General features: G+C 44.1%; 1 protein-coding gene across 5 annotated transcripts in view; it reads right to left on the reverse strand.

Annotated features, from left to right (window-relative positions):
• Eps8 (EGFR pathway substrate 8, signaling adaptor) overlaps nt 1-27,069 on the reverse strand; it is a 173,069-nt gene that overhangs the window by 10,469 nt on the left and 135,531 nt on the right. For all 5 annotated transcript variants that reach the window (XM_076568120.1, XM_076568121.1, XM_076568122.1 and 2 more), the window contains 6 exons: nt 25,803-25,951; nt 22,817-23,000; nt 18,789-18,922; nt 13,794-13,902; nt 12,840-12,983; nt 3,578-3,800 (listed from right to left, as the gene is read on the reverse strand). In XM_076568120.1, the coding sequence (XP_076424235.1) occupies nt 3,578-3,800; nt 12,840-12,983; nt 13,794-13,902; nt 18,789-18,922; nt 22,817-23,000; nt 25,803-25,951 (943 nt within the window). The remainder of the gene's footprint in view (nt 1-3,577; nt 3,801-12,839; nt 12,984-13,793; nt 13,903-18,788; nt 18,923-22,816; nt 23,001-25,802; nt 25,952-27,069) is intronic.

The following is a 27,069-nucleotide window of genomic DNA, read 5'->3' on the forward strand; positions in this document are numbered from 1 at the left end:
GAAGATGAAGCAATTTAAAGAAAAAGAGAGAGAAAGAAAAATGCAGGAAGAAAGAAGGGAAGGGACACTGTTGATGGGTGTAAGCAAAACAGCGTCTGCGCTTCAGGAGTTGACTGTTTTAAATCACTGAATGTCTGTCTGCACACAGGAAGTAAGTCTGTCTCAAAGTGACAATACCACTACACTGAAGAACACGACACCTTCTCACCCACTGAAGAGAACCACAAGTCCGTGGTAGCCTTCCTCGGGCATTACAACGAAACCTCTTTCTAGAATGCTCCTGGGTTTTGGTTTCCACTTTCAATGTTCTTTCCTAACACCAAAGCGGACCAACATCACACCCCTTCCCACAGTGATGGCACTGGTTACAAAATGTTGAGCTCAAGTCAAAGGAAGAAATGCAAAGCAAACTATTGAGCTGGCATCTTCAAAAGAGGCAAGAGGTGATGCTTTCTGGATCTTTGACAAACCAATCTGAATAGCTTACAGGATGCCTGGCTCCAGCAACCTCCAGGCAGCTCTTCTAAAGAGGGCATACGCCACTTCAGCAAAAGTGGCTCCTTTCCTGTAAGTGTGTGTGTGTGTGTGTGTGTGTGTGTGTGTGTGTGATGCATGTGAACTTGGTTGTGATGTTTGAGAGTATACCTGTGTATGCTCCTATGCAGGGCATGGGTCAAAGGTCTTCTTCAATAACTCTCCAAATTATATTTTCAGACAGAGTTTCTCACTGAACGCTTGCTGTCAAGACTGGATGGCCAGTGGGCTGAGGATCTGCCATCTGTGCCCTGAATGAAGCTGATGGTCATGCCTGGCTATTCACATTGGTGCTAGAGATCTGAACTCAGATCCTCACATTGCATGGCAAACACTCGACCCAAATACATCTCCCTGTCCTCTTCTGAATTTTAAAACAAACATTTGATATCGTGGCCTTGTTTATGGCCATAATATTTGCATAAGTTCCCACTTTCTAGGCCTTTTCATTTTATTTTTATTAGAAGTTTGGGGAATGAACAGAGAATGTAGTAGCAAGGAGCTTATCTTGAGAGAAACATGGACCTCAAAACACACACACTTAGTTATGTCATCTGCTAAATGACCACGAGACAGCCCTGACCTTTGTTCAGAAAAACACTGCTCCAAAAATATGCTATTGGAAAATATTCATTTTATACAAAAAATAAATTTATTTAATGCCAAACTACACTCGAGATATTTTAAAAAGGAATTTTACAAGAGCAATTATGAGGATAAATTATGTTAAGGACACAAGCCCATGCGCTAATTTGGTGAGAGTGTTTCTATTTTACAGACCCCGTGAACTTTTCCTGTATGAAAAGCAGACTTGAAAGTGATGGGTCTCAATTATCAGGAGAGTTCGCTCTTGTGTGGGAGTTCAAACTATGCCTGTTCCCCACTAGGTTCTCGGGTTTCTTCAAGTGGGACAAAGAACAAGCCATTCCAGGACATGTGTTGTTCCAGAAGGGGACTGGATGCCTCTGAACTCTGACCCCAGGCCTGGAACAGACTGCCACCGTGTCAGGGATCACTGCGCTGACATGTCAGACCGAGATATGTGTAAGCTTGTGGGAAGAAAGGAGAAAAGAACAGTTGTTTCTCAGAGGGAATGTTCCCCAGGGAAAAGAAATATATTCATAGAATTTTCCCATCTGAAAACTATTCCTCTGGTATCTTCGAAAAAGCTCACACATATTTTAAAAATTTAGTCATATATTTAATTAGAGTTAATTTCACATTCATAAACAGTTATTTCTGACACAGAATTAGTTGCTTTTCTAAATTTTCATTTTCTTTTTATTATATTTTCCATTTATTTACTGGTGTGTGTGTGTGTGTGTGTGTGTGTGTGTGTGTGTAGGTGTGAGATCAGAGGACAACACAAGGGAGTTGATTCTCTCTCTTTGCCATGCATGTCCCATGGATTGAATTCAGGTCATGGCAAGTGCCTTTTCCTATCTAATGAAGGAACATGACTAAATGTTCTAATGAAGTCAAACATGACTAAAAAGGTGATTTGAGTCCCTCATACTTCAGGAGAAAAAAATCATGCATGTAATAGGCTTGTGGTTATTACATCTTGCCACTACTGCCACAGCAGTTAAAGAGTAACACATTTGGGTCTCCACTGTATTCTTTTTCACTTATTGAGAATGATAATGAATGGGTACATGCAGCTATGATTCACTGGGGGAAAACGACACTGAAAATTAGGAATGTAGTTGGAACCTGAGCCTCAGGCCTACGATGTCAGCCAGGAGATTTACAGTTGAATGCAGGTAACTGGGTATCAGAGATGAGGTTCTGCAGGAAGAATCAGCTGCAGATCATTCCTTTTCTGACAACATGAATAGTATTGAGGGGAATAGAAACAGATGGATCATTTATAGTAAAAAATAATTCATAGAGAGAGAAAAACACAGAACCTTGGGAGGGACCATGAGACAAAATGCTAGGAATGTTTTCCACATAACATGTCCACTTACCCTTTATAGACTTTTATCAAGCCTCAGATATAGGAAATGTCATCTTGGTTTTGGCTTTCCAAGTTTTCTATAATGAGTTATCATCAAGCAAATTGACTTACGATGATTTAAAAACATTATTAGACATGAAGCAGATATGCATAATATATAAGGTACAGCAAAACACTCAGAATTTACCTTTAGCATTCAAAGTATCTACACAGTTCTGCCTCAGCAACAAAATAGATAATCCAAAGTTATGATAATGCCTTTAATTTTGTTTATTTTACTGTGGTTCTCATAGAAACCAGTCTCATAAAAATCTGCATTAATTTGTGAAAACATGAAGTTCAAGCTGCATGAAATCTGTGTTGGAAGCAAACTTGAGATTGACGCTGGCAGGTGATCCTGTAAAGCTGATGTGGTTCTGAATGTACCTGAGGATGGCAAACAGCAGGGAGAGGCCCAGGAGAACACTGGGAGATGAGGAGGCGACAATGTCAGCAGCAGATACTGACCGACTGCTTGCACTGGTCAAAACTGAGCAGTTTTCAACTCCGCACTGCTGACATCTCCAGCTGCCTGCACAACTCAGGAATTGCCAAACAGCCTGACTTCTGGTTAGATGTCAGTAGCTTGTGACAACCAAAAAACACTCCTCAGGGAGAGGGAGATTGAGAAACACTCCACACACCTCCGCTCCACACTTGCAAGTACTTTGCACTAAATACTTTGCATGTATCATCTCAAATCTTCACACTTGTCCTTGGAAACACAGCTTTGGTTTCCTCCACTTTCCAGACACTAAAATACATAGAGGCTCATTGAAGCCTTGAAATGTGCAGGTAGCAAGTGACGTTCATGAGTCAAATCCAGTATGTCTGGTTTGCGCAAGTCTGCCCTGAACAGCTACATCACAGGAGTGCGTGCACAAACACACACCGTAGAGAGCTGAGAAAACGACCTGCTTCTCAGAGACACTCAGAGATCAAGAAATCGGGAGGAAATATCCACGAAGTGTAAGTGGCTATCATTTACATCTAACAATATTTAATATGATCTGAGAAACTGGGCTTGGCCCCTAGGAGACTTACGGTCCACTGGGAGTTGTTTGTATCTCTGGCTGTCTCGCACGATGCTGCCCCCGCTGTCGCTGGAGCTGCTGTTCTGACGGGTGACATTTGCTGGAACTTTGGGCACAGGAACGGGTGCTGGTGCAGAAGGTGGAAGGGGGACCGGAACGGGTGCTGGTGTTGGAGGGGGTGATGGGGCAGAAGGAGCATCAGCTGGTCTTGGACCATATTCCATCCTTTGTTTCTACAAAAAGGACAATAATTAACCTGAAGTATGTATGTGTGAATATATATATGAATGAGGGTGTGTGTGTGTGTGTGTGTGAGAGAGAGAGAGAGAGAGAGAGAGAGAGAGAGAGAGAGAGAGAGAGAGAGAGGAGGGAGGGAGGGAGGGAGGGAGGGAGGGAGGGAGGGAGAGGGAGGGAGGGAGGGAGGGAGGGAGGGAGAGGGAGGGAGGGAGGGAGGGAGGGAGGGAGGGAGGGAGGGAGGGAGGGAGGGAGAGAGAGAGAGAGAGAGAGAGAGAGAGAGAGAGAGAGAGAGAGAGAGAGAGAGAGAGAGAGAGAGAGAAAACTTGGACTGGAAATGCGGTACAAAAATTGACAGGACATCATTGGATATTTATTTGTAAAGTGACCCGTGGCACTCCTTATGAATGCAGGCACATGTATGTACACTTTTCATCCAGTATGACATCACAGTTATTAAAACCATCTCTGAAGTACTCTACATATTTGTTCAAAGTCAGCATGTGAGCTAAAGAATGACAAGCTCAAACCAAGAGCAAATATACCATAATATTACAGGACAAGAAAACTAAGTTTGGGCTTGAACTTACAGAAGACTAGGGTGGATTAAAAACACTCTGATGATTTTACAATTTAAATGAAGAATAACTTCAACGGAGTTGAAAGTCAAAAACGTTCAGCGCCACTTCAGCCAGAGGGCTTTAATTCTGCCGCTTACAGGAGTTTTTAAAGGAGCGCTGTGTTGACTTAGCGAATACAGGAGCTGTGCTCTGGAATAGGGAAGGTTAGACCGCTGTTCCTAACTCTCATGGCGCAGCCCTTCTCTGTTCTTGCTAACTCACTCACGCTAGAAATTTTCCTTGTTAAAAATGGGAAGACATAGCGTGCATGGTTTTAAGGATGAAGGACAAACAGTCCTTCGGGGTGGGGACAGAGACCCATGGTAGAGCATTTGCCCAACATGCAGAAGGTGCTGTTTCCGCCCTTGGGCCCACAAAAAAGAAAAGAAGGGGAAAGAGGGTAGGAGAGATGGGGGAGGGGGAAGGCACGGGTGGGGATTTATAGTTTAAAAGGAAGATGTGATAAACTATACAATTGGGCTATGATCAAACAATATTTGTGTATATTTCTTATTAAACACAATATCCAAAGCTTTAGATACAGATAAAATAATCTAACAGATAACTACATGTAGAAGACTCTGAGTTCTCAAAAGGCGCATCTTTGCAGAATCAAAGATGCAAAGCTATGATTGAAGTGAAGTTTAAATACTGAACCATCATCGTTCCAATTAAAATTTAAGGTTAGTGGATACCATCCAAGAGAAAACCTTTTGGAAGTCTGGGTCTTGCGTTAAGACAGTATTTACTTTTCACTTCTAAATTGGCCCAAATATAAGGCAACCTTGATTTTTAAGCGAGTCCTTCCAGATTTCCAGAGATCAAAACCATAAAATACACACACCACACATTACTTTAAATTGTCACTCACAAAACAACACACTGACCATCAAGGTGCCTTCACAGGAAGAGAACTTAATACCTGTGGACAGCTTGTGGGAAGGGACCCTTGGCCTTTGTTTCTGGAGGGCTCTGACTCACTCACCAGCCGATGGTAAGGGTGGCAGGGGTAACATGCAGGGGAGGGCGCAGCTGAGAGAGGACTAGCTGCTGAGAGGAGCAAAGCAGTGTGCCAGAGGAGGAGGAAGAGCCAGAGGTGAACAAGCAATGGCCACAAAGTTCCGCATGAGAGGAACAGATTTCGGTCCTCCCAGTACCTGGTCCTAGAGACCCTTCTAATATATTCAGTAATAAAGCCAGAAATCATTGCTGTATTATTATAAACCCCACAAGATATTTCTCTTATATTTGGGCCAAAAAATATCTAAAGCAATCAGAACATAGCAAACATCACCAAAAGTACTACTTAGCACACACCAAAGCCACTTAATATATATGTTTTATTCCATAGACAAGTGTGTCCTTTAATAGTTTAATAAAATCATGTCAATGTTTCAAAAGTGTTCAGAATTTAAATGATTGTTTTTAAAGCTTATGCCAAAAATAAACAAACAAGCAAAGCTACAAGGTCTCAGTGCCACAGTATGATTTTTTTTTTTCTGCTTCCATAAAAACAGGAAGAGCTCGTGTTTTCTACCTGTGGAGTAATTCTGCGAGACGCTCAAGCCACTGCGACCGTGTCAGGGTGAAGCCCAGAGGCGGGCTCACCAAGCATTTGGGTCTCAGTTCATCACCCGCTCCTGTTGCACAAGGCAACGGCACCAACAGACCTCACTCAACAATAGGTCAAAAACTGAAACCCCAATGAAGTTCCCAAAGCCACAGAAAGACATTTTTCATGATTTATGCCAGAGTTATATTTACTTGCATATTTCCTTCTCCACCCAGTCTTTTCTGCCTGCCTCATGCCTTCAACCTCTGACTTGAAAAGGGAAAGAGGGCCAGACCCACAAATCAGTGTGACTCACTCTGAAGTCACTGAGTCAGTACTGATGTCTGGAACCTCTGTTCTGAGCCCCTCCCATGATCTCCGATCCTCTCTACCTACTGCCCAATGCCTGTTCTTCCTTCATGTCCCTGCGCTTGGCTCTTCTTGTTTGGAGGCACGGACCAAGTGACTCCCAGCATACCTCAGGTCATGGAAGACTTTCTTGGGCATAGCTCATTTGGACCTTTTTTATTCCTGCCCTGAGGAGGCTGGGGCTCCAATTCTGTGAGGAACCTTGGTCTGGGCCTTTCCCAGGGATCACCACTGAGGTCTCACATTCCACAAACCTCTCAGTTTATGGCAGCTGCGTCACCTGGAATGGACCTGCTTCTGTATACCACTGTCACTTCCTGAGTCCCATCCATCATCTCTCACGGATGCCAAGCTCGGCAGCAAACAAAGCATCCCTGTGTGTTTCTCTGAAGGAAGTCAGAATGGCTCTGCCTCATAAGAAATGTACTCTTCTACTGACAACTAAGTTGGGGTGAGTCACTTTTCGTTAGTAACCAAAACTGAGTGAAAATTCTCGGGCATTAAAGTGACTAGTGATTCATGCAAAGTCCTACTTCAGAGAGGAGATTATGCAAGCAAAACCCAAGCCAGGCGCTGGCAGAGAGCGGTTCTTAAAACTTTGTCTACACTGAATTGTACCTTTTTCCCTTTAAATTTGGCCTCCCTGAAGTTCTGCAATGAAAACAGCACAGCTGGAATATTTGGAGGGTGTTAAGTCCAGAAACCAAATCCAAAAAAAGGATAGGAAGAAGAATTGCCAGGAGGGAACGGATATGAGTTACCTCTGACAGCTCGCCCAGTAATTGCTATTAGGAGATGGAGCAAATCGCATTAAATGAGAAAATTAACACAGGAGATGGCATTGAAAGAATATCAATTATAATTTATATTCAAATAACAGAAAACATGAACAAACTGTTTTTTTTGACAGCAAAATTACCTACCCACAAGTCAGCCGGCAAAGGAGTTTGTAAATACATAATTAATTCCCACACCTCTTTACTCATCTTCCAGCTCAACATGCAGAGTAAACAGCAGCATGGAGTCAGAATACCTCAGAAACAACTCTTGGAGCATTAAAGCGTTATGTGAAGAGAACATGATACAGGTTCATTTTATTCACAGAATAAAGAATACACTTAGAGTCAAACATACAAACATAGAGAAGTTGTGTTTACCAGGAATGGGGTGGTGGGCACAGAAAACGGGGGCGGGGGTCCCTAGGAGAGGAAGTAGCAGATGTGGAGTGTGAAGAGACGAGGGTCATACTTGATAACGGTGCATCAGAATCAGGTTTGTTAAATGAGTCAGCTATGGCTGCTCCAGGGAGAGTTAGTTGCTGTGTGAAATGATATGTTCATTCTACTACTTTTGTGATAATTTTACTTTTATTTCCTGTGTATGTACTTTTAACATTGTGTGTATATGCATGCATGTATGAACATATATGTATGTATACATAAGTATGCACACACAAAAAATGTGCTTATTAAATAAAAATGATAGCCATTCTTGTTTAAGAACCCTGCCTCTAACTAATGATCCCTGATGGACCTCCGTAAATAATTCACAACAACTTTCAAGCACTATGTGTTTTAAGGAAGCTGGCCTGGCTGAAGACTATAAAGGTGATGTTAGCGAGATGGCCATTTTCTGTTCAGCAGTATCAACATCTGGATAGAGTTTAAACGAGGCATGGATGAGATGGGCTACAATCGACACTGTTGGTGGTTTAATAGTCACCTCTAGGAAACAGTCCCACTCTCGGTTTCGGGCTCTTTACACATGTACCTAGAGGATAAGAGAATTCGCTGACACGTAGCCAGACTTCTAGCTCATAGCCAAGCACATGGCAACTGAGAACATAAAATTCTTTCTCTGAGGGCACACAGCTAGTGACAGAACCGAGGCCAGAGTCCTCACCAAACAGCAGCAGGGAGGGCGGTCCTCAGGATTCCGTAATAGCCAAGAGACAGAGAGAAAGGGCGGGGGGGTTCACAAGACCTGGCAGCGGTTGGACAGAGCCCATTATTTGATGCCCCCACCCCTGGTGGAGTAGGAAAAACTATAGACACAATAAACATACAAACTCAGCATTTAACAACATACAGAAGATTCTTTAGCCCAGCTGTGGTGGTCTTAGAAATAAGATCAGGGGAGGAAGTCAGTGCTGCTCCTCGCACAGCAGGGGACCCATGGGAAACAGTCTATCCAGGGGAGGGCCAGTGCTAGCCTGAGAATCAAGTAAGAAATATCAACAAACTTTCCATGGCAGTAGATTCCGGGAGAACAGAAAGCACCTGGGGGCCATCAGTGGCCCAGATAGGAGACTGTGAAGCCCTGGGGGTTCTGCATTTTAATGGAAAGACAAGCCACTTTTCTGTGTCCTTCAAAAGGCATTTACAGCTCTCTCCTGTGGCTTCACTGAAACACACACACACACACACACACACACACACACACACACACACACACACACACACTTCTGTAAATTCTCTATCACATCTCTTCCTCTTTAACTTTTAAAATGCTGCCAAAGCCATGGGGAGGAATCTGCCTTTAGCGAGCTGTTAAAACTCACTCCGAATGTGAGGATTATTAAATAACCTCGACTCCCTGGGGATGGGGACTTCAGGTGACAAGTCAGGCCCTAGTCCCTGCTGCTCCAGGTGTGAGGACAGCTGCTGTCAGAACAGAATCCCAGACAACTGGGTTTGCGACAACAGATAATGCTGTCCTTGGGTTTCCTAGGAACTGCTCCCCCAGAATCCTTCAGGACCAGAAAGGGGATGGGATGAAAGTGAGCAGCACAACCGTGTCCCTTGTAAAAACACCCAGTGAGTCAGAGAGGCTGTACAGAAGCAGTTCACATCCAATTCCTGTTTCTGGCCACTCACAGAATGCCCACTTTGCCAGTATGCACAGTTTCCCCCAAAGCATTAAAAACATGAAAGGACATATAAAATGCAAGAAGTGGATTCATTAGGGGGAAAAAATCCATTCTAAGAATGATGGCCAGTCATTCGCGACTGTCCTCAAGATACAGTGCATGGGAGACGTGTTCAGAGATCGTATCCCTTTGCGTACTCACATAACAGAACCCTGCTTAAATGACGAGCTGGCGACATTTCCTGAACCCTCCCTGGAATAACAAGAGTGTATCAGAGCACTGGCTCTGGATCCACATGGCCGGGTCCCAGGCCTGGCTTCACGCTGCTGTGTAGCTCTGAGCCGCGTGTTCCTCCTGTGCCCAAGTCTGCCCTGTGGCAATGTGCCTACTTCATCAGGTTGCTGTGGGACCTCAGGGAGATTGATGGGTGGGAGCTTACAGAATTCTGGGCTCGGAATGGCACTGCCTACTGGCTTCGTCTGCTTCACTGTCACTATGAAGCTGGCTCTGCTGACCACTCAGCAGCTATCATGCTGTGGCACAGCACAGAAACCTCTACAGTGTAGCCCAGGCTGGCCCAGAACTCATTTGGTAGTATAGACTGGTCTCAAACTCCTCCTGCTTCATCCTCCCAGGTGTAGTGATGATGGTTATGAGCCACCAAATCTTGCTTTACTTCAAAGTTGTGATATCACTGGGTGGAAGGGCGAGAGAGATCTGTATGGAGAGGATGGAAGTCACTGCTCTTCGGACAGCTGCACCAAGGACAGGGCCAAGCAACAGGTGACCCGGAGACAGGCGTGCTGCCAGCTTCTGCAAAGAAGCCACTGAGTGCGAGCCTTTCTATCACTCTTCCCACCGGATCAGGATGCCGGCACTGAACAATACATGAGGCCTACATGGCAAAGAGAGTAAGATGGGAACTCGAAAGCATCCCTGGACTCCACCAACATCATTCTGAAGTGAACTGCTCATTTTTCTCAGATGCCTCTGTTTGAGACAGCTAAAGGTGTCTGTGATGCTGTCATAGAGACAGATGGTTGGCTGGGATATGTCTCTGAAGGTTTTTCTTTCCCATGCTACTCCTCCTTTTCAGAACTATTACCAGTTCATTAAGAACAGGAATCCTTTGAGAGAAGCAGGGGTGTCACAGCAGGTAGGTAGGTGTCACGACAGGCAGGTAAGGACACAGGGGTGTCACAGCATGTAGGTAGGTGTCATGGCGGGCAGGTAAGGACACAGGGGTGTCACAGCAGGTAGGGAGCCTATTTATTATGATTTCACCCCAGAGTTTCCAGGTGTTAAAGGGGTAGAGAGTTTATAATACCTTTCAAAGGTAGGCACGCACCCTAAACTCTGTGCATATGGAGAGGTGTGTGGGGGGGAGAGGCAGAAGGAAGAGGAGGGAGAAGAGGGGGAGCACACACCACAAGTGCTCTTCCACACACATTTCTACAGTGAGACTGTGGGAACAGCCAAAACATGCAGTCCTCCTCGGTGACCACAAATCTCTGTTTACACAAAGTTTCAGCAGAGACTCCTGGAACTTGTGAATACTTAAAAAACAAACTCTTAATTGTGACAAAGTTGACATAAACATGAGATGAGGTTCTGTGAAAGAACAGAATCAGGGAGAATGGGTGTTGTGTTCTCTCAAGGACTATTTTTGCCTGTGGTGTGTATTAATCATTTGGGTTCATTTTAGCCAGAGGCAAGCTTGGAACAGGAAAGTCAACACAGTTCGGGCCAGGAGTCAAGCTGAAGGAAAAGGCAAGACCAAATAGCAAGCTGGTCAAGAACGGAAGTCAGACTCCTTGTTAGGGAGTTTCAAGTGGGGCACCCACACAGAACACACATTACTTGCCAGTTTAATTAAGTTACATTATTTGCAGTTTATCTGTTCCTAGGAATCATGCACATAAGCAAAATTCAGTTTGAGTAATTGTTTTTAATATGTAAACTTAGACACTCTTGGATCTGTTTGCCCATGTGGCCTAAGGATATCCTTTATAAATAGTACATGCTACTCTTTGTCATTAGTTAGAATGTTTAAAAATCCTGACTTCTCAAAGGGCAAATATTCCCCTTCATGGTTTCAGACACACATTTCAAGCATATATGGCATCACTGTTAAGGATAAGATCAGAAAACTTTCAGCAAAGAGAGCAGAGGCTTGACATTCATCCTCTGGAGAGAGGCCTTTCATCATGCCAGTTGACCACAGCTCATACTTAGGAAAGGAGGAACTTACAGAAAGGAAGTGGTATGGAAAATTAAGTTAGAAAATTCACTGCAAAAATCCATGGGAAGCACAGCAGACCATACCTTGAATAATTCAAATTCCTTCTTTGGCATCAAAAGCTAATGATAAATGATTGGCATAAGTAAGTACATATGTCACGTCAGGGCAGGAAAACAAAACAAAACAAAACCCCAAGCACAGGAAACAGACCTCTACTGCCATCGCCTTACACCATGACTGGTTGTAGAAAACACCAATGTTTGTCTTTTTCTTTTTTGAGGCAGTCTTACTATGCCTTACTTAGCACAAGATAACATTGAATTCGTGATGATCCTGCCTCTGCTCCCCAAGTTCTGGGAAATGGGTATGTGTCTCCACATTGAAGGATAGAATTCTTTACATCAAGGGTTTGCTTGGCTCGTGGCTTAGTGTAATAAGGTCAAATTCCTCTGGGAAGGAGCAAGGATCTACTGAAGCCTTGAGTGTCACAAGGCGTTCCAAGTGCTTGGAGAACTCAGTGTGGCAGCCAGGAGAATGAACTCTACTCAAGGCCTGCACACTTTGTGCTCTTCAAGCCTAGACCTGACCAACAATGAGCTGCTTTACAGCATATCCCATGAAGCTGCTCCACAAATCAGTGAGCTAATGAAATCATAGTAAAAATGGAGCCAGTCACAGTGTTTGTCTCAAGATTGAAAATTAAAAGACTCCTTCCCTAAGGCATGGGAAGAAGCCACTAGGGTTCCGAGGTTGTGCATGGAGTCCATGATTTCTAACTCTGTTACAGGATCTCACTCCAGTGAGCCACCTCAAGTGAGTAGAGCTGCCAAAATGGATAAACTGACCAGGCAACCAATATCCTGAACCGGTGGTGTGGGTGAGCTTCGGGAAGGCTTCAGTGATCCCTGGGAAGAGCCTGCCTTACCTCATCCTCAACATAGACACAGTTAACCTTAATGTAAAGGAAGGAAAAACACTAACACCAGGACATATGTTCATACATGTGCTAAGGCATGCTGAATGTGAATTGCAGGCTGGTCAGAGACTGAACATTTAATAGACTCGGAAGGTAAAGGCTGTAAAAGATGGAGTTCTACCCTCCAACCAGTCTTATGGCCACATCAGTGGGCAAAGATAAAAAATTATTTTGTCAGAAATACTACAAATTGATATAAAAACGCATTCAGAGAAGCAGTAACTTATTGCTGGATGTTTAACAGATTCCTCAGAAAACATGTATAATTTTCTACTGTCTCTCCACATTCTTCTTCAGTTGCTCTCAAAAATATAACCAATTCAAGCTCAAAGTGATTAATATACAAAAGTCACTTAATTACTCTTCCTGCATATCTGTAAATATTAACTTTTGCCCAGAACCCACGTTACCTGTATGGTATGTGTGTATGGTGGATCAGCACGCCCCACTCCAGACTCCGGGGGTCTCACGATATCCAGAATGTTATTTGGCACAAACCCAGAGTCTCCACTGGCGTTCCGGACTTTCCACCACTGTTTCCTGTCATCCAGTATCTGTCATTATGCAAGGAACAGAAGCGCAATTCCAGTAAGAAAACCCACTCCCGGGCAAAGCTCAAATCTACTTCTCAATTTTAATCAAGAAAATTCTTTTTACTTCTGATAAAGGACTGAGTATGAACTTATAAGGCTGAAATTCTTAGGAATTACATGAAGATTTACAATTATTGATATTCGCGGAAAACAGGTACTGTGACAAATGTAAGCCGAATATGTACTTGGTCCCCAGAATGTACCTGCATCATTTGAGGTACTCAAAGGGCAATAAGATGGCCATTCTGGAAAGTTCTATTGTTTCCATTCATGGAATAGAAAGGAAAAATATGAAAACTATTTTTAACAAAATGCTTTGTATATATTAGGAAATGTACTCCAAAGTAAAACCTCAGAAACACTGCCCTTAATGTGATTACCAAATGGAGTGCTGGTGACATTTATACAAGAATCCTCAGAGAAAGAGGAAATGTTCTCTTTGATTAAACTGTCATGATTCCTCTCCACTGAATTTAGACTTAGCCTTGGTTCCAAAATGAACGAACCCCAAAGAAAGGAGGGACAACAAGGCAAGCCTAGAAATCCGCTTCCCTCTTCCCCAGTGCTGTGTCTCTCTTGAATGCACGGCACCATTAGAAGGCCAGACAAACGAAGTAGCTAGCACTTCTGAAGAGATACAGATGCCCAGGATGTGCCGTGTACAAGAGACAATCTCGTGGTCTCAGTTTCTCTTCAGAAGGTTCAGAGACATATTAGAAGAACACAGCACATTTACTTTCTTAGAGGGATAAGAGGGTGAAAATCAAGTACCTCTAAGACGTCATCTTTCAGAACTGAGAGCTCACTGCTGTTCCTCGCCACGAAGTCATACTTGGATTTGGCGTATTTCTTGGTTTGTGTTTTGACTGAGTCATAACTTCTATAAAAAGAAAGGAAGAACTCTGTCATTCTACTAGTGTTTCTAAAGCCTGAGAGCAGAAGTAAACATGAGGGCCAGTCCAACCCTTTCAAAGTACGAGAATTAAAAGGAACCACGGGGTTCTTCCTATTAAAAAAGAGCGAACTGGGGCTGGAGGGACGGCTCAGCTAAAGGAGGGCACAGCTTTTGCAGGAGGCTCGAGTTCCATTCACAGCACCCACACTGGGGGCTAACAACCACCTGTAACTCCAGCTTCAGGGATCTGATATCTGCTTCTGGCCTCCAGCTGGCACATATATGAGGTTGGGAGGGATGGGCATGCACACATAAATAAATAATTTTTTGTTTTTTGCTTCTTGTTTTTTGTTTGGTTTTTTGTTTTTTAGAACAAACTATTGCTCAGACAAAATAAAATGATGCAAAATTCCAAGGCTAGTTGGTACTGAGCCAAATCTAGACTCTAAACCCGTGAGCTATGTACTAAACCCACATGTTAAGGTCAGACATGGTGTTATATGCCTAGAATGCCAGCATGTGAGAGGATGGGGCAAGAGCTTCAGGAATTCAATGTCATCTGGGACTACACATCAAGTTGTAGGCCAGCCTAGACTATGTGAGATCCCATCTCGGAAAGAATGGGAAAATGCTCATGCCAGAGTGACAATGATCAGCATACGTACCATGAAAGGCCAGAATATAAGTGTGAAATTAAAAGAGACTGAAGACAATGCCCATAGCACAACTTCACTTACTCAAGCAACATTTCATAACCAACTAAACACACTTATGTATAGGGATCGTTTTAAAGGAACCTTTGCTCCGTTACTAAAAGTGCAAGAGAAGGGATCCCTCAAGGATACAGCCAGCAACCTTCTCAAGCAAAGGAGAAAGCACAATTTTAATTCACTATAAGGTTTTTAAATTATAATAACTGATCAAGGGGCCCAATTTTTTAAAAGGATGTGTTCTTTGAAAACCAAATACTACTTGTAATAATTTGGGATTAACAGATTTAACAATGTTTTTAATGTTACTTTTTTACATTTACAATAAAAGTTCATGCATTAAATAGTATTCTTATTTCCTTCATATCTGACATAATGTTTCAACAATAAAACAATAATGCTGAGTCTGAAAGATTTTATTTCTTTATCTCCTCCAATCACATCTCTACATTTCCTCACAAACGCTATGAAGAAGTCAACAGACTGAGGCCAAAGATGGCCATCCATCCCGGTTTTCTGGCATGCTGAGTCATACCTGGGCCCTCAGAGGCCAGGTCTGTAGAGCCAGGGTAACCCTGCATCCCAGATCTACTCTGCCTCTCAGACTCTCATTCCACCAGACATGGCGGCCAGAGCAAAGGATGCCTGTGAGCTGTGCAACAACCAGCAATCTCCCACATATTAAAACAAAAAGTGAACTTCTGCCACTAATTATTATGCATTATACACTTCGTTTTGCTGAATACTACACCACCCTGTACTACAGTATGATGCCTCATCTTAAACAGCACCTCTACTGTGATAGTTTTGACACATATATATTTATAACTTATATATTTATGTTAAGATTACTAACATGTATTTATATTATATATAACTTACATATTTATATTATATGTAATTTATACATTATACAAATACACAACAATGTATATATTATATAGATAAGCGACTCTATATAATATACATTTTATATATAACATATATTTATATTATATTAAGATTAGATATATTCTAACATATATGAGAAAATTGGGGAATAAAGAGATACACCTATCCAAAAAGTTAGGAAAATAGTAATTTCAGTTCTTTTTCTTTCTATTTCTCCCTTCTATAATTTGCAAAAGAACCACCACAAATAAGAGGGGATGGATTGTATTGTAAGAAAAAATAGAAAACTTCCTGCAACTGAGTGTGTGCATCTATCTGAATTCGTATGTTAAAAAGCTTTAGCCAGCCATGACAATGCATACAAGGACAGCTCACAATGGACCAGGTAAAGAATCTATAGACAGTCAGCAACTGAGCTGACAGATCCCAGTGGCTGGGATCACTGATTTTTTATATTGCAAAGAAAATGTGTCATTATTGCAAAAGCCATCAGATCTGATGTGATTCACTCAAGGGTCTCGAATTTACTTTTGTGATTATGATTAAATGCAATTGTTTTTACGTGCAAGAAATGCAGTAGGTGCTATGTGAAGTATATCAGTTATTCAGTCAGATCATCATGCCATAACATAATTGATTTTTACCTTTCAGAGACTGATCTACTGTGAGCAGGTGCAGCTGGTTAGACAGAGAAGCCCCGAGGTTACTGTTGCCTCTACATCTTCTGTAGTTTGTTATGTTTTTGGTTTTGCTTTTGAGATCAGGTATTGCTAAGAAACTATGGCTGGTCTGGGATTCATCATATATCCCAGACCAGCCTTGAACTTGGACATTCTCAAAGACAAATCAGAAATGCAATCATAATGTTAATCCTTGAAGTTCATAAAATTCTTATTTGTTCTAGATTTCTAAATTTACATTTTATTTCATTACAGTTACAGCATTACTTTAACTTCCTAAGTCAATTCTGAAAGATATGGTTGAAAGAATAAATCAAAGACATAGTTCCCTAAGATCCTATAAAGATCATACAGAACAAGGTGAGCTTTTACAGATTCCGAAGCACACTACCACAGTAGAGGCTAAGCCATGGGTAATGAGTCATCCTGTACCTTCCAGAGTCAGGTGACCTTGCAGGCAGATAAAGACTGAAATGTTGGACACAACCATTTGGTCATTCAGTCCACCAAATTTGTATTTACCTAGTGACTGACAGACCACACAATGCATGTGTATATGTAAGGCTACATACATGTGTGGACATGCTTCTGGAGACCCAAAATTGATATCCAGTGTCCTCCTCTATCACTTCCCACTTTCCACATTGAGGAAGGGTCTCTCCCTGAACCCAGAGTGCATCAGTTCTGGCTGGTGTGGCTCACTAGCCCTGGGGATTCCGTGTCTGTCTCCCAGACGCTAGAAGTAGAACGGGCCTCCATGTCTGCCCAACTTTTTTATGGGTTCTAAGAATCCAAAAAGTGCTTTATCCACTGAGCCATCCCCCCATTCACTAACCACTTTTCAAATAATTAAAACTTATAGGTTGGCATTTCCAAAATTCATTATTCATTGCTGACTTTTCTTTGAACTCAATTTAACATGTTACTGGTGCCCTGAATAACACCTGTAGTTTCCATGGATTGCCTGCTGTCATCCTTAACCAAGCAACACCCACCTGCTTTTGAGACAGGCTATCCATCATGCACCCAGGCTAGCCTGGTACTAGCTAAGGTGGCCTTGAACTTCTGACCCTGCAAGTGATTGAATTACAGGTGTGTGCCACTGTCATGGTTTTCTGTGGTGCTGAGGATCGAACCCAGGACCTTATGCATGCTGGGCAAGCAACGGATGACCTGAGCAACATTCCCAGCTCTCAGACTCTACAGGAAAATAATAAATTGAAAAAACAACTCCATATAGAGAGTGGAATGCCGGGACACTCCACCAATTAAGTGAATGTGCATCCCTCTATGTCCCTGATACCAATATCTTCTGGTTTAGGCTGGTGTTTATGTAACCTCAACTGCTGGAAAACCACATTTTTGTAAAAATGGGAACTTCATGGAGTTCTTTTATTTCTTCTAGATTTCCAATTCTTCATGTTTCGCTAAATCAAGTCTTTACGAAATAAAAATACAAGAAGACAGTAAAGACGGAAAGGCATGGGCTCAATTTAAACAGTTAATTATATCCAGTGTAAGTACACACACACACACACAGAGGGGAGGGGAGGGGAGGGGGACAGAGAGAGAGAGAGACAGAGAGAGAGAGACAGAGAGAGCAGGAGAGGGGGATAGAGAGGGGTAGGGAGGGAGGGAGGGAGAGGGAGAGGCAGAGAGAGGGAATGAGACAGAAATAGAGGCTCACACTGTAGACCAGGCTAGCCCAGAGCATACTATATAGTCAAACCTGGCCTTGAACTCACCATCCTCACACCTCAGCCAACACAAGTGCTGGGATAACAAGCATATGCTATCATACCTGGTTTATTCTGGTGAGTCTAATATTCCATCTACAGGAGGGGATTTTTAGGTTTTGGATTTTGTTTTTAGTTTTTGGTAGATGCAGAGCTGAGCTGGAAACTCTTTGAAAAAACTCATTGTAGGGGAGTGAGTTCAGGTGAGTGCTGGCCATGGCATGTGTGAGGTAAGCTGTCACCTTCCACTTGTTTGAGGCAGGGCCTCTTGCCCCAGGCTGCATACAAGGCTAGCTGGCCTTCTGGCTTCAGGGAATCCTCCTGTCTCCACCTCCTGTCTCACTGACAGAGCTCTGGGCTTACAGACATATGCTAATATGTCCAGTTTATGTTAGTTCTGGGTGTCAGAACTTGGGCCTTCCTCCTTGTGCATCAAGGACTTTACTCACTGAGCCATGTTCTCCACCTGGGAAAGCTCTTTGGAGACTATCTGGTGGAAACTAGAGGAACAACCAGTGCTTTAAAGATAATTCTTGCCTCTTACTACACAGATCACAGTCAGAAGTATCTTCTAACACAGCAAAAGTCACCCAGTGGGATTTGCACTGAGAATCACAGACTAGAGGTCCTGACTCTCTCCTGCGCATCAAAGCCAGTTCTATAAGGAACTATGGAAACCTTATCAAATCATTAAGAGACAAAACCATTTAAAGAAATAACCAGCAAAGCCCGCACCTACCCCACCTGTCCCTACCCTCCCATCCCTACCCATCCCACCCCCTGCCTCCAACCCTATTAGCCTAAGTCACCCATAGCTACCCACAGAGCTCCCCATGGCATGTGCTGAGTGTTACCTATCTACATGGCGATTAGGAGTTGACTTGAAAGCCACGGCGGCCTCCCCTTGGTCCAGATGTGGCCCTCTGTTGTACATGCTGCTATTGAACGCGTACCCATCAGATGGAGAGTAGTCGGACACACTGGAATGCTGGAAGACAGAATTACATGGGTGTGTCACCAAGCACTGCTGGCATGAGCTCCCCTGTCAGTCAAGCAGAACCCTGCCCTAGACAGTAACTGGTTTCCTCTGTCATGGCATTGCTCACTGTGCTATTAGGCTGTGACACAGGGTGACTCATTTTTGTTATCAGTGCACAGGTTAAATCTTAATTCTGAAAATATTAGATACAGAAGCAGAAAGTTCTTTCCTGAGGAATTCCAGCAATAGATGATTTTGATCTCAGAAAGACTTTAACACTGAAAACAATAAAATTGGAAGATGACCTTTAACCTGGCCATTCAGCACTCTAGTGAAGTGAATACCATCACATGACAAGTCCTTGTTCTGTACTATAACGGAATTACATCACTCTACTTGCTTAATCTTTAAAAAGTCCCCCAAACACCATTTTAAAACTGTTACCAACGGCTGGACTGCTGTCAGTCACTACAACAGTCACTGTAAATGCACAAAACACTGTGACCTTGTTAGTCAAGAGTCCAGGAGGAAAGAACTCTGGAATCACTTCATTTCTGTGGACAACACTATTTAGATCACTGGCTGCTACAGAGGGAGAGTTGTTGCCTGTGGCCTTTGAGCGTGGTGGCCACAGGGGCCACATGCTCAGACCATGAAACAACCCAACAGTCAGCTCCCGATTTCACAGGGTTTCCATATGTGAAAAGAAATGGGGGAGAGTGTACTGGATGCTGAAGCAGATGGGCACCCTGGAGTTTGCATGATTTGGGGTTCACTGCGGCTGGAGAGTCACAAGAGTCAATTCTAACAAAAAGGCTGATGAGGACAAGCTGAGTTCATCCACAGGCAACGTCTCCAGTGGACCAGTGTGGATGCTAAAAACCACAGTCACATATCCACCTGGAATATAGATCGGGGAGCAGATCCTCACAAACAAATACACAAGGAGATACTTTCCAGCCATTTAAACTCCTGGGACTAGTCAACTCCACTAATCATTTCCCCAAGAACCAGCAGAGATGTGGAATTCAATTAAAGAGTCAGAGGCTTGAACACCTGGGGCCAGGAACTGCTAGAGTCATCCCCACCTTTTGCCCATTTCCTGGGCAGGGCAGTTCCTGGCCAGCAGGAAGTCACAGGTGCTGAGAGTGACTGGGCATGCCAAGATGGAGGAGGTGGGGGCAAGCGAGGATGTGGTAACTACAGAGCCTGGCTGTGGCTGCTGAGAGTTCGCAGGAAGCAGCGAAGCTGATAGTGTTACCCACCCTCATCACTTGATGTCATCCATGCTGCTCAATTCTAAACAGAATCACCTGATCCTGAACTGCTCAAGACTTGCCGTAAGTGCATTTATCATAGCAGCAATAAAATATAATAAAATCTCTCCTAGCAAGATCACACTTTGCATGCACTTTAAGTTGCCATCACCTGCACTTCCCCGACCCCCCAAAATCTCAACCTAGCAGGCATCCCTCACTTCATCTTCTTAAGCCTCTGCATAGCCACTTAAATCATAAAATGGAAAATATTTTACAGCAGGAAGATGACAGTCATGAGCAGGAAGGATCCTCAATAACTCCTCTTTTAAAATTACGGGTTGAGAGTAGACAGGCGTATACAGTCACAGCCTAGAACACACTTGCTGTTCCCTCCTTAAACACAGGAACTGTGAAAGGGCTCATAACGGTGTGACTTCCCAAGGCACACATGATTAAGTGGCGTATTTTCTTGTGTAAGATAAGAACACCACAAGCTGGACATTTCTGTGACTCAAAAACAGCTGTAACTATGGCAACACCAAATGAATTACCATTTCCTGTATGCTTGTATTCCACACACACCCCCGCCCCCCGCCCCTCAACACACACACAGCTGCTTTCCAAATGGAAGAAAAATTCAGTCATGAGGTATGAACTATCAAACTCAGGCAGGGACATGTGCTGCTCAGTCAGTGACCAGAGAATGATGTCACCATCATCAGGCATTTAGATGAAAGGCCAGGTATGAAGTCTAGCCTTCCTTTCCACACAGCCAGAGGGAAAGCAGTCACATGCACAGAAAGAGGACTTCAAAGACGTATTAGCTTTAGTTTTAAAAATTCTGGATTGTAACAGATTGCCTTTTAGAAAAAAATTTGTGTGTGTTGAGGGTATGTGTTGTGTGTACACACATGTGACGCTGAAGGTGACATCAATGGCTTCTTATATTGCTCCCACCTTATATTTTTGAGTCAGGGTCACCTACTAAAACAGAAGTTCACCAATGGAGTAAGACTAGCCAGTCAGCCAGCCCCAGGGATCGTCCTGTCTCTGCCTCTCCACCTCTAGGATTCCAGGTACACATCACACCTGACTTGATCACGAGGGGTGGGTGACTGGAGCTGGGACAGGTCCTCCTGCCTGCACAGAGGCTCTGTACCTGCTGGTCATCTCTCCAGCCCACTGAGCACGGCAAAATCCCTATATAACATCACTGTCCACAGAACAATTTTGTCCAAGGGGACAATTTTAAGGAATTTAATTTATATGAATGTTTCTTCTTAAAAGTGGTCAGAAATACTGTGATTTGCTAATGCCTTTCCTCATATAGTGTTTGCCAAATTACAAACTCACTCATTAAAAAAATTTTACAGGAATGACTTGGACTTCAGGAGTATGTAGCTGCCACTCACTGCTGCTTTTTTATGTTAGTCCTTACCCACGTGGTTACACGGGTTCTGAGCATCCCATTTGTACTTGGTTCAGCTTTAAATACTTTCCAATAGGGGAAAAAAAAAAAAGAAAAACGGTCCCAGAAAAGTCATTTTTCAAGAACATCATACTATATACCCAATTTCAGTCCTCTCATTTGCTCCCAGGGTTATATTCTAAAGCTTAATCAATAATTGAAAGATGAAATATATGGTATGATCTTCTGCAGATGCAACATTGTTGTGGTCATTTGTCAGAGAACTAAAGTCCACATAAACCTTGCTGGTCTACATTCTTCCAAAGATTAGTACAGGAGGGAGCTGGAGGGAGCTGGGGGGAGCTGGGGGGAGCTGGAGGGAGCTGAAGGGAGCTGGAGGGAGCTGGGAGGAGCTGGGGGGAGCTGGAGGGAGCTGGAGGGAGCTGGAGGGAGCTGGGAGGAGCTGGGGGGAGCTGGAGGGAGCTGGAGGGAGCTGGGGGAACTGGGGGAACTGGGGGAACTGGGGGGAGCTGGAGGGAGCTAGGGGGAGCTGGGGGGAGCTAGAGGGAGCTGGAGGGAGCTGGGGGAACTGGGGGAACTGGGGGGAGCTGGAGGGAGCTAGGGGGAGCTGGGGGGAGCTGGAGGGAACTGGAGGGAGCTGGAGGGAGCTGGAGGGAGCTGGGGGGAGCTAGAGGGGGCTGGGGGGAGGTGGAGGGGGCTGGGGGGCAGTCACAGTATCAGGGAGAGAAGGCAGCTCAGAAGCAGAGAGAAGAGCAATAGGGAAGGGTGGGGGTGGGGGCAGGGGTGGGGGCGAGGGTGGGGGTGGTGACAGGAAGAGAAGGAGGAAAAGAGGAAGAGAAGGAAGGGAGGAGGGAGGAATTATGTATGGTATTTGTGAAAGTTGATTAGAATCCACAGGATCTAGGTTCAGGGAACTGCCTTGAGGGTCTAAAGATGGGAAAGGGAAACCCAACAGACAGTGCTTGAGGGCAAGCTCCCGACAGAGAAAAGGGACAAAGAGGACCTACTGAGGAAGAGAAAGAGGCAGAGTGAGTCAGCTGGGGCAGGGGAAGAGAAGGACCTAGTGACCATCATAAACACAAGCAGAGCTGAGGGAACTCAGAGCAGCGCAGGAGAGGGTGACATTTAGTCGCTGGTTCTAGAACAGTCTTCAGTGAGTGATGATCCCCGTGACCACCACACCATCCGCAGAAATCAAACGCGGGGGCTCCTGACCTCTGTGGACAGTCGCTTGCTGTCCTGTTTGCGCTGGTGCTCTGCTGCATTAGCCACGGACTCGGCCAGCTGGTACATGTCCTGCTCCGTGGGAGCGCCCAGGAAGTTCAGCATCGGGGGCTCCCAACCATTGCGGAACCTTGGAACGTAAGGCGGGATGAACTGTTCTTTCGGCCACTCTGCTCTGTAGGATGACATGGAGTTTGTAGGTTAAATAATGTGTTCTCGGTCATAATTCCTTCCTATGTGGCTAGCCAAACACAAAAACAACTCTATTTCTCAGGAGGGGAAAGGAAACCTATTTATGCCAGTTGCTCACACTCGATTCTGCTGTATGATCCACTTCTCTACTTTGTCTTAACTTTTCCTGAAGCCTGATGCTCAGCATGGGTGTAGGTTTCTTAACATGGTGCATGGGAACAGAAACATAGTAAGCATTTAAAGTGGACCCAGCAGCATCTAAAGTACTCTCCAGTTCCTCCCTCCCCCTTTAAAACTGCAGGGTATCTCTGAAAATAGAAACATCCAAGACTGTTATGAAGGGTCATGATATTTTTTAAACTGCAAAATTTCCTAAAATGAAGCAGGTAACCAACCCTGTAAATTAAAAGTACCCGCTTCATTTTAATTAGGAAAGTCTGCTACTCTGCAGTGGCCAACAACACCTATCATCAGCTAATGCCACCTGGGAGACAGCTCACACAGGCTCCGTGTCCATCTCAAATCACAGGCGAGGCGACCAGAGACTCCAGCTTTGCTTTCTCCTCTCTGCCTCTGCCTTACTTTCCACGGGTGACATGGTCTTCTGTGACAGATCTACTATGATGAAATGAGGCCTTCTCTTTAACTTACTTATTGGTACCTCCTTGATCCTTTTCCTTTCCAAGTGTTTTAAAATCCACATCTATTGCCTAATGCCCTTAAAGAGGACTAAAGTGACCGACGGTTTCCTCGTGTTAAATGCTAATTACATCCTTCCTTTTGATGCAGCTATTTAAACCACCATTACATTCTCTGATTTCCGTGGTCCGGCTCAAAACAAAGTCACTGAAGACCTCAAGCTATTTTTGTATTCTATGAGATGTGACAGATTTAATAAGCCTTATGGAAAAAAAGTTAAACCTGGCCTAGGCTAGTCATAACATTACAATCAGCATAAATCTAACATTTTATAAATATATTTAAGTGCTTTAACACAGTATAAGACATAAAATAAAGGTTGGAGACGGGTGGTGTTAGCTCATGCCTTTAATCTCAGCACTCAGGAGGCAGGGGCAGGTGATCCCTGTGAGCTCAAGGCCAGCCTGGGCTACAGAGTGAATTCTAGGACTGCCAGGGCTACTCTGAAAAACCCTGTCTCAAAAAACCAAAACCCCAAACAGACAGACAAATAAAAAGGGCTGGAGAGACGGCTCAGCAGTTAAGAGCACTGGCTCTTCTACCAGAGATGACCCAGGTTTAGTTCCGGGCACCCACATGTAGTTTCAGTTCCAAGGGATCCCACACTTTCCTCTGGCCCCTGTGTGTACCAGGCACGCATGTGGTACATATACATACATGCAGGCACTCACATATAGACATAAAATAAAAGCTACTAAATCTTTTAATGAAGATATAAATACCATGAAAACTATAGAGTATGATCTCCTGATGCATGGATATTATAAATAAGTACACAATTAAAGAAAAATAGTATTATAACATGAAAAGCAGTGCATAGCACTTTAAGGAATTTCACTTTGGTAAAATTGCAGACTACATTGCCACATACACAGTAGCCGAAGTCCAGCAAGTAAGTGGGACTGTCTTGTGTGTTTCAATGAAAGAGCAAAGTGATGAACTGGTCCACATCTTTCAGGGGACAAGGACAAACTTTCAGAGACTAGATGCTAAGTGGTCAGGACACTGAGTTATTTGCTCTGCCCAGGGGAAAAAAAAGCGTTGGTCAAACAAAGTATACTAAGGGGTATCCCGTGAAGCTGGAACTTCTGGATGGCCAGCCCTGCTTGGCATGTGTCAGCTTCTGCTAACAGTTTGTCCTTCTCCATCTCTTTATTAACAAGTGATGGTGATTCTAAAATTAGCCCCACATTTCTTTTCCAGTGGGTGATGGTTCTGAGCCAAGAGAAAGCCGATTACTAAGAAGCCAGCGCTACTTATTCCATTAACACCCCCACCCCACCCCACTGCACCCCCACCGCACCCCACCCCCACCCCACCCTACCGAACCCCCACCTCACCCCACCACACTGCATCCCACCCCACCGTACCCCCACCCCGCCGCACCCCCACCATGTTGGAGGGGGTGTACACATGCCATGGCATGCATCTTGGAGGGCAGAGCACAGGTATGTTGAGTCAGTTCTCTCCTTCTACCACGTGGGTCTCGGGGATGGAATTCAGGTTCGGGTTTGGCAGCAAGAGCCTTTACCTGATGACCCATCACCCCGGCCCAACTGGACGACAAACTTTTCTTTCTTTCTTTCTCCGCCCCCCCCCCCCCCCTTTTTGTGGTTTTTCAAGATAGGGTTTTTCTGTGTAACAGTCCTGGCTGTCCTAGCCTCTGCTTTGTAGACCAGGCTGGCATCGAATTTACAGAGATCTGCCTGCCTCTGCCTCCTGAGTGCTGGGTTTAAAGGCATGTGCCCCCACTGCCTGGCAACAGCAAGGTTTTCAATGACATCGATTTCTTCATCCCATAACATGTAATTCTTTATATAAATCTTACACAATTGTCTCCCTGGTTTAGTGCAACAGACAGAAAGTGCTCACAGCATCCCAGGTCCTAAATGCTGAGCATTCATATGCTTACCAACAGACAGAGTGCTCACAGCATCACAGGTCCTAAATGCTGAGCATTCATATGCTTACCAACAGACATGATCACAGCATCACAGGTCCTAAATGCTGAGCATTCATGTGCTTACCAACAGACAGAGTGCTCACAGCATCCCAGGTCCTAAATGCTGAACTTTCATGTGCTTACCTGACTTTCAGCCAAGTCTCGCCCAGTGACATCCACAGCTGCCGTTCATCTGCAGTGACTGTGTAGTTTAAAAAATCAACTGTATCTTTAGTCAACAGTGGGCTGAGTACTGAACTGGCCAGTTCAGGACCGCCTGTTGCCTGGACCACCTAGATGAAAAACAAAACTATTTTTTAGCAAGGAAATGATTATATGTATACTCTGAAATTTATGCACAAAATCAATTCCAGAATTAAGCATTATTTCTATATGTTCGAATTAAAAGTTGATGTTGTATAAGATATTAGAGAGTGAAAAATGGCTTCTCAAACGGACTTATCCAGAGTGAGGGTGCATTACTGTATAAACTTCAATAGTTTAAGGATACTCACAGCACCTACATACTGGCTATATGCATCTATTACTTCCCTGCAAGATACTAATGGCAGTGTAGAGAGCCCTTATCTGCCTACTTAACCATCTATAACTTCCATAGTTTTCTGTTATTTAAAAGATACCAGTTGCAATTGGCAAATCTGTTATGCCAACATTGGAAACTATGGATCCAGAAGGAACACTGTGGAGAGGGAGAGAAAGAAGCCTTAGTCAGCAGTTCATGCTCCGCCTGTGGAGGTGTAGAAACTGAAAAGGAGCCAGGGGCAGGGAGGAAGGGGGAGAGGCAGGGAGAGGAAAGAAACAATGGCAAACAGTACCCCCCAACTCACAGAATCCAATTCTAGTAAGTTTCCCTGATTTGATAGGGACAAGTTAATGGTCAGCGGGAAACAGGTGCACACTTTGATAAGCACACCACCACCAGTGTGTGTCTGAAAGCAGCTCCACATTTGTCTCCCTGGAGCGATGTCCTGGCTGAGGCAAGGTTGTTATCTTGTAGCAGACAGACTGGATAGATACTTTGTTACAGTCTGGCCTTCTCAGAGATGTGCTTCAGGAAGAAAGAGATTTTGTTTTGTTTTTGTTTTCTATTTTTTAATGCTTCTGAATGGCTATAGACTGAGACAATGTTTCTCAGGTCAGCGGCTCTGGGTAGGCCATACTGTTTGTGGCTCTATAAACACAGATTTTCTAGTAACCCTGCAGACCCTTCCTCCATTACCCAGAATCCAACCCAGGTGTCATATCTTTTGGGAATCCTTAATGCCAGCATGATTCTGATACAGGGCTCACCTGGGACCCACTGTCCTCAACTGGTGCACAGTAGTGACAGACTACATTGTAACATAAAGCTTATTTTCTCTTGATTTAACGGACTTTAAATTGCAGAAGA

Source organism: Peromyscus maniculatus, chromosome 3 (genome assembly GCF_049852395.1).
Source record: "Peromyscus maniculatus bairdii isolate BWxNUB_F1_BW_parent chromosome 3, HU_Pman_BW_mat_3.1, whole genome shotgun sequence".
NCBI lineage: Eukaryota > Metazoa > Chordata > Mammalia > Rodentia > Cricetidae > Peromyscus > Peromyscus maniculatus.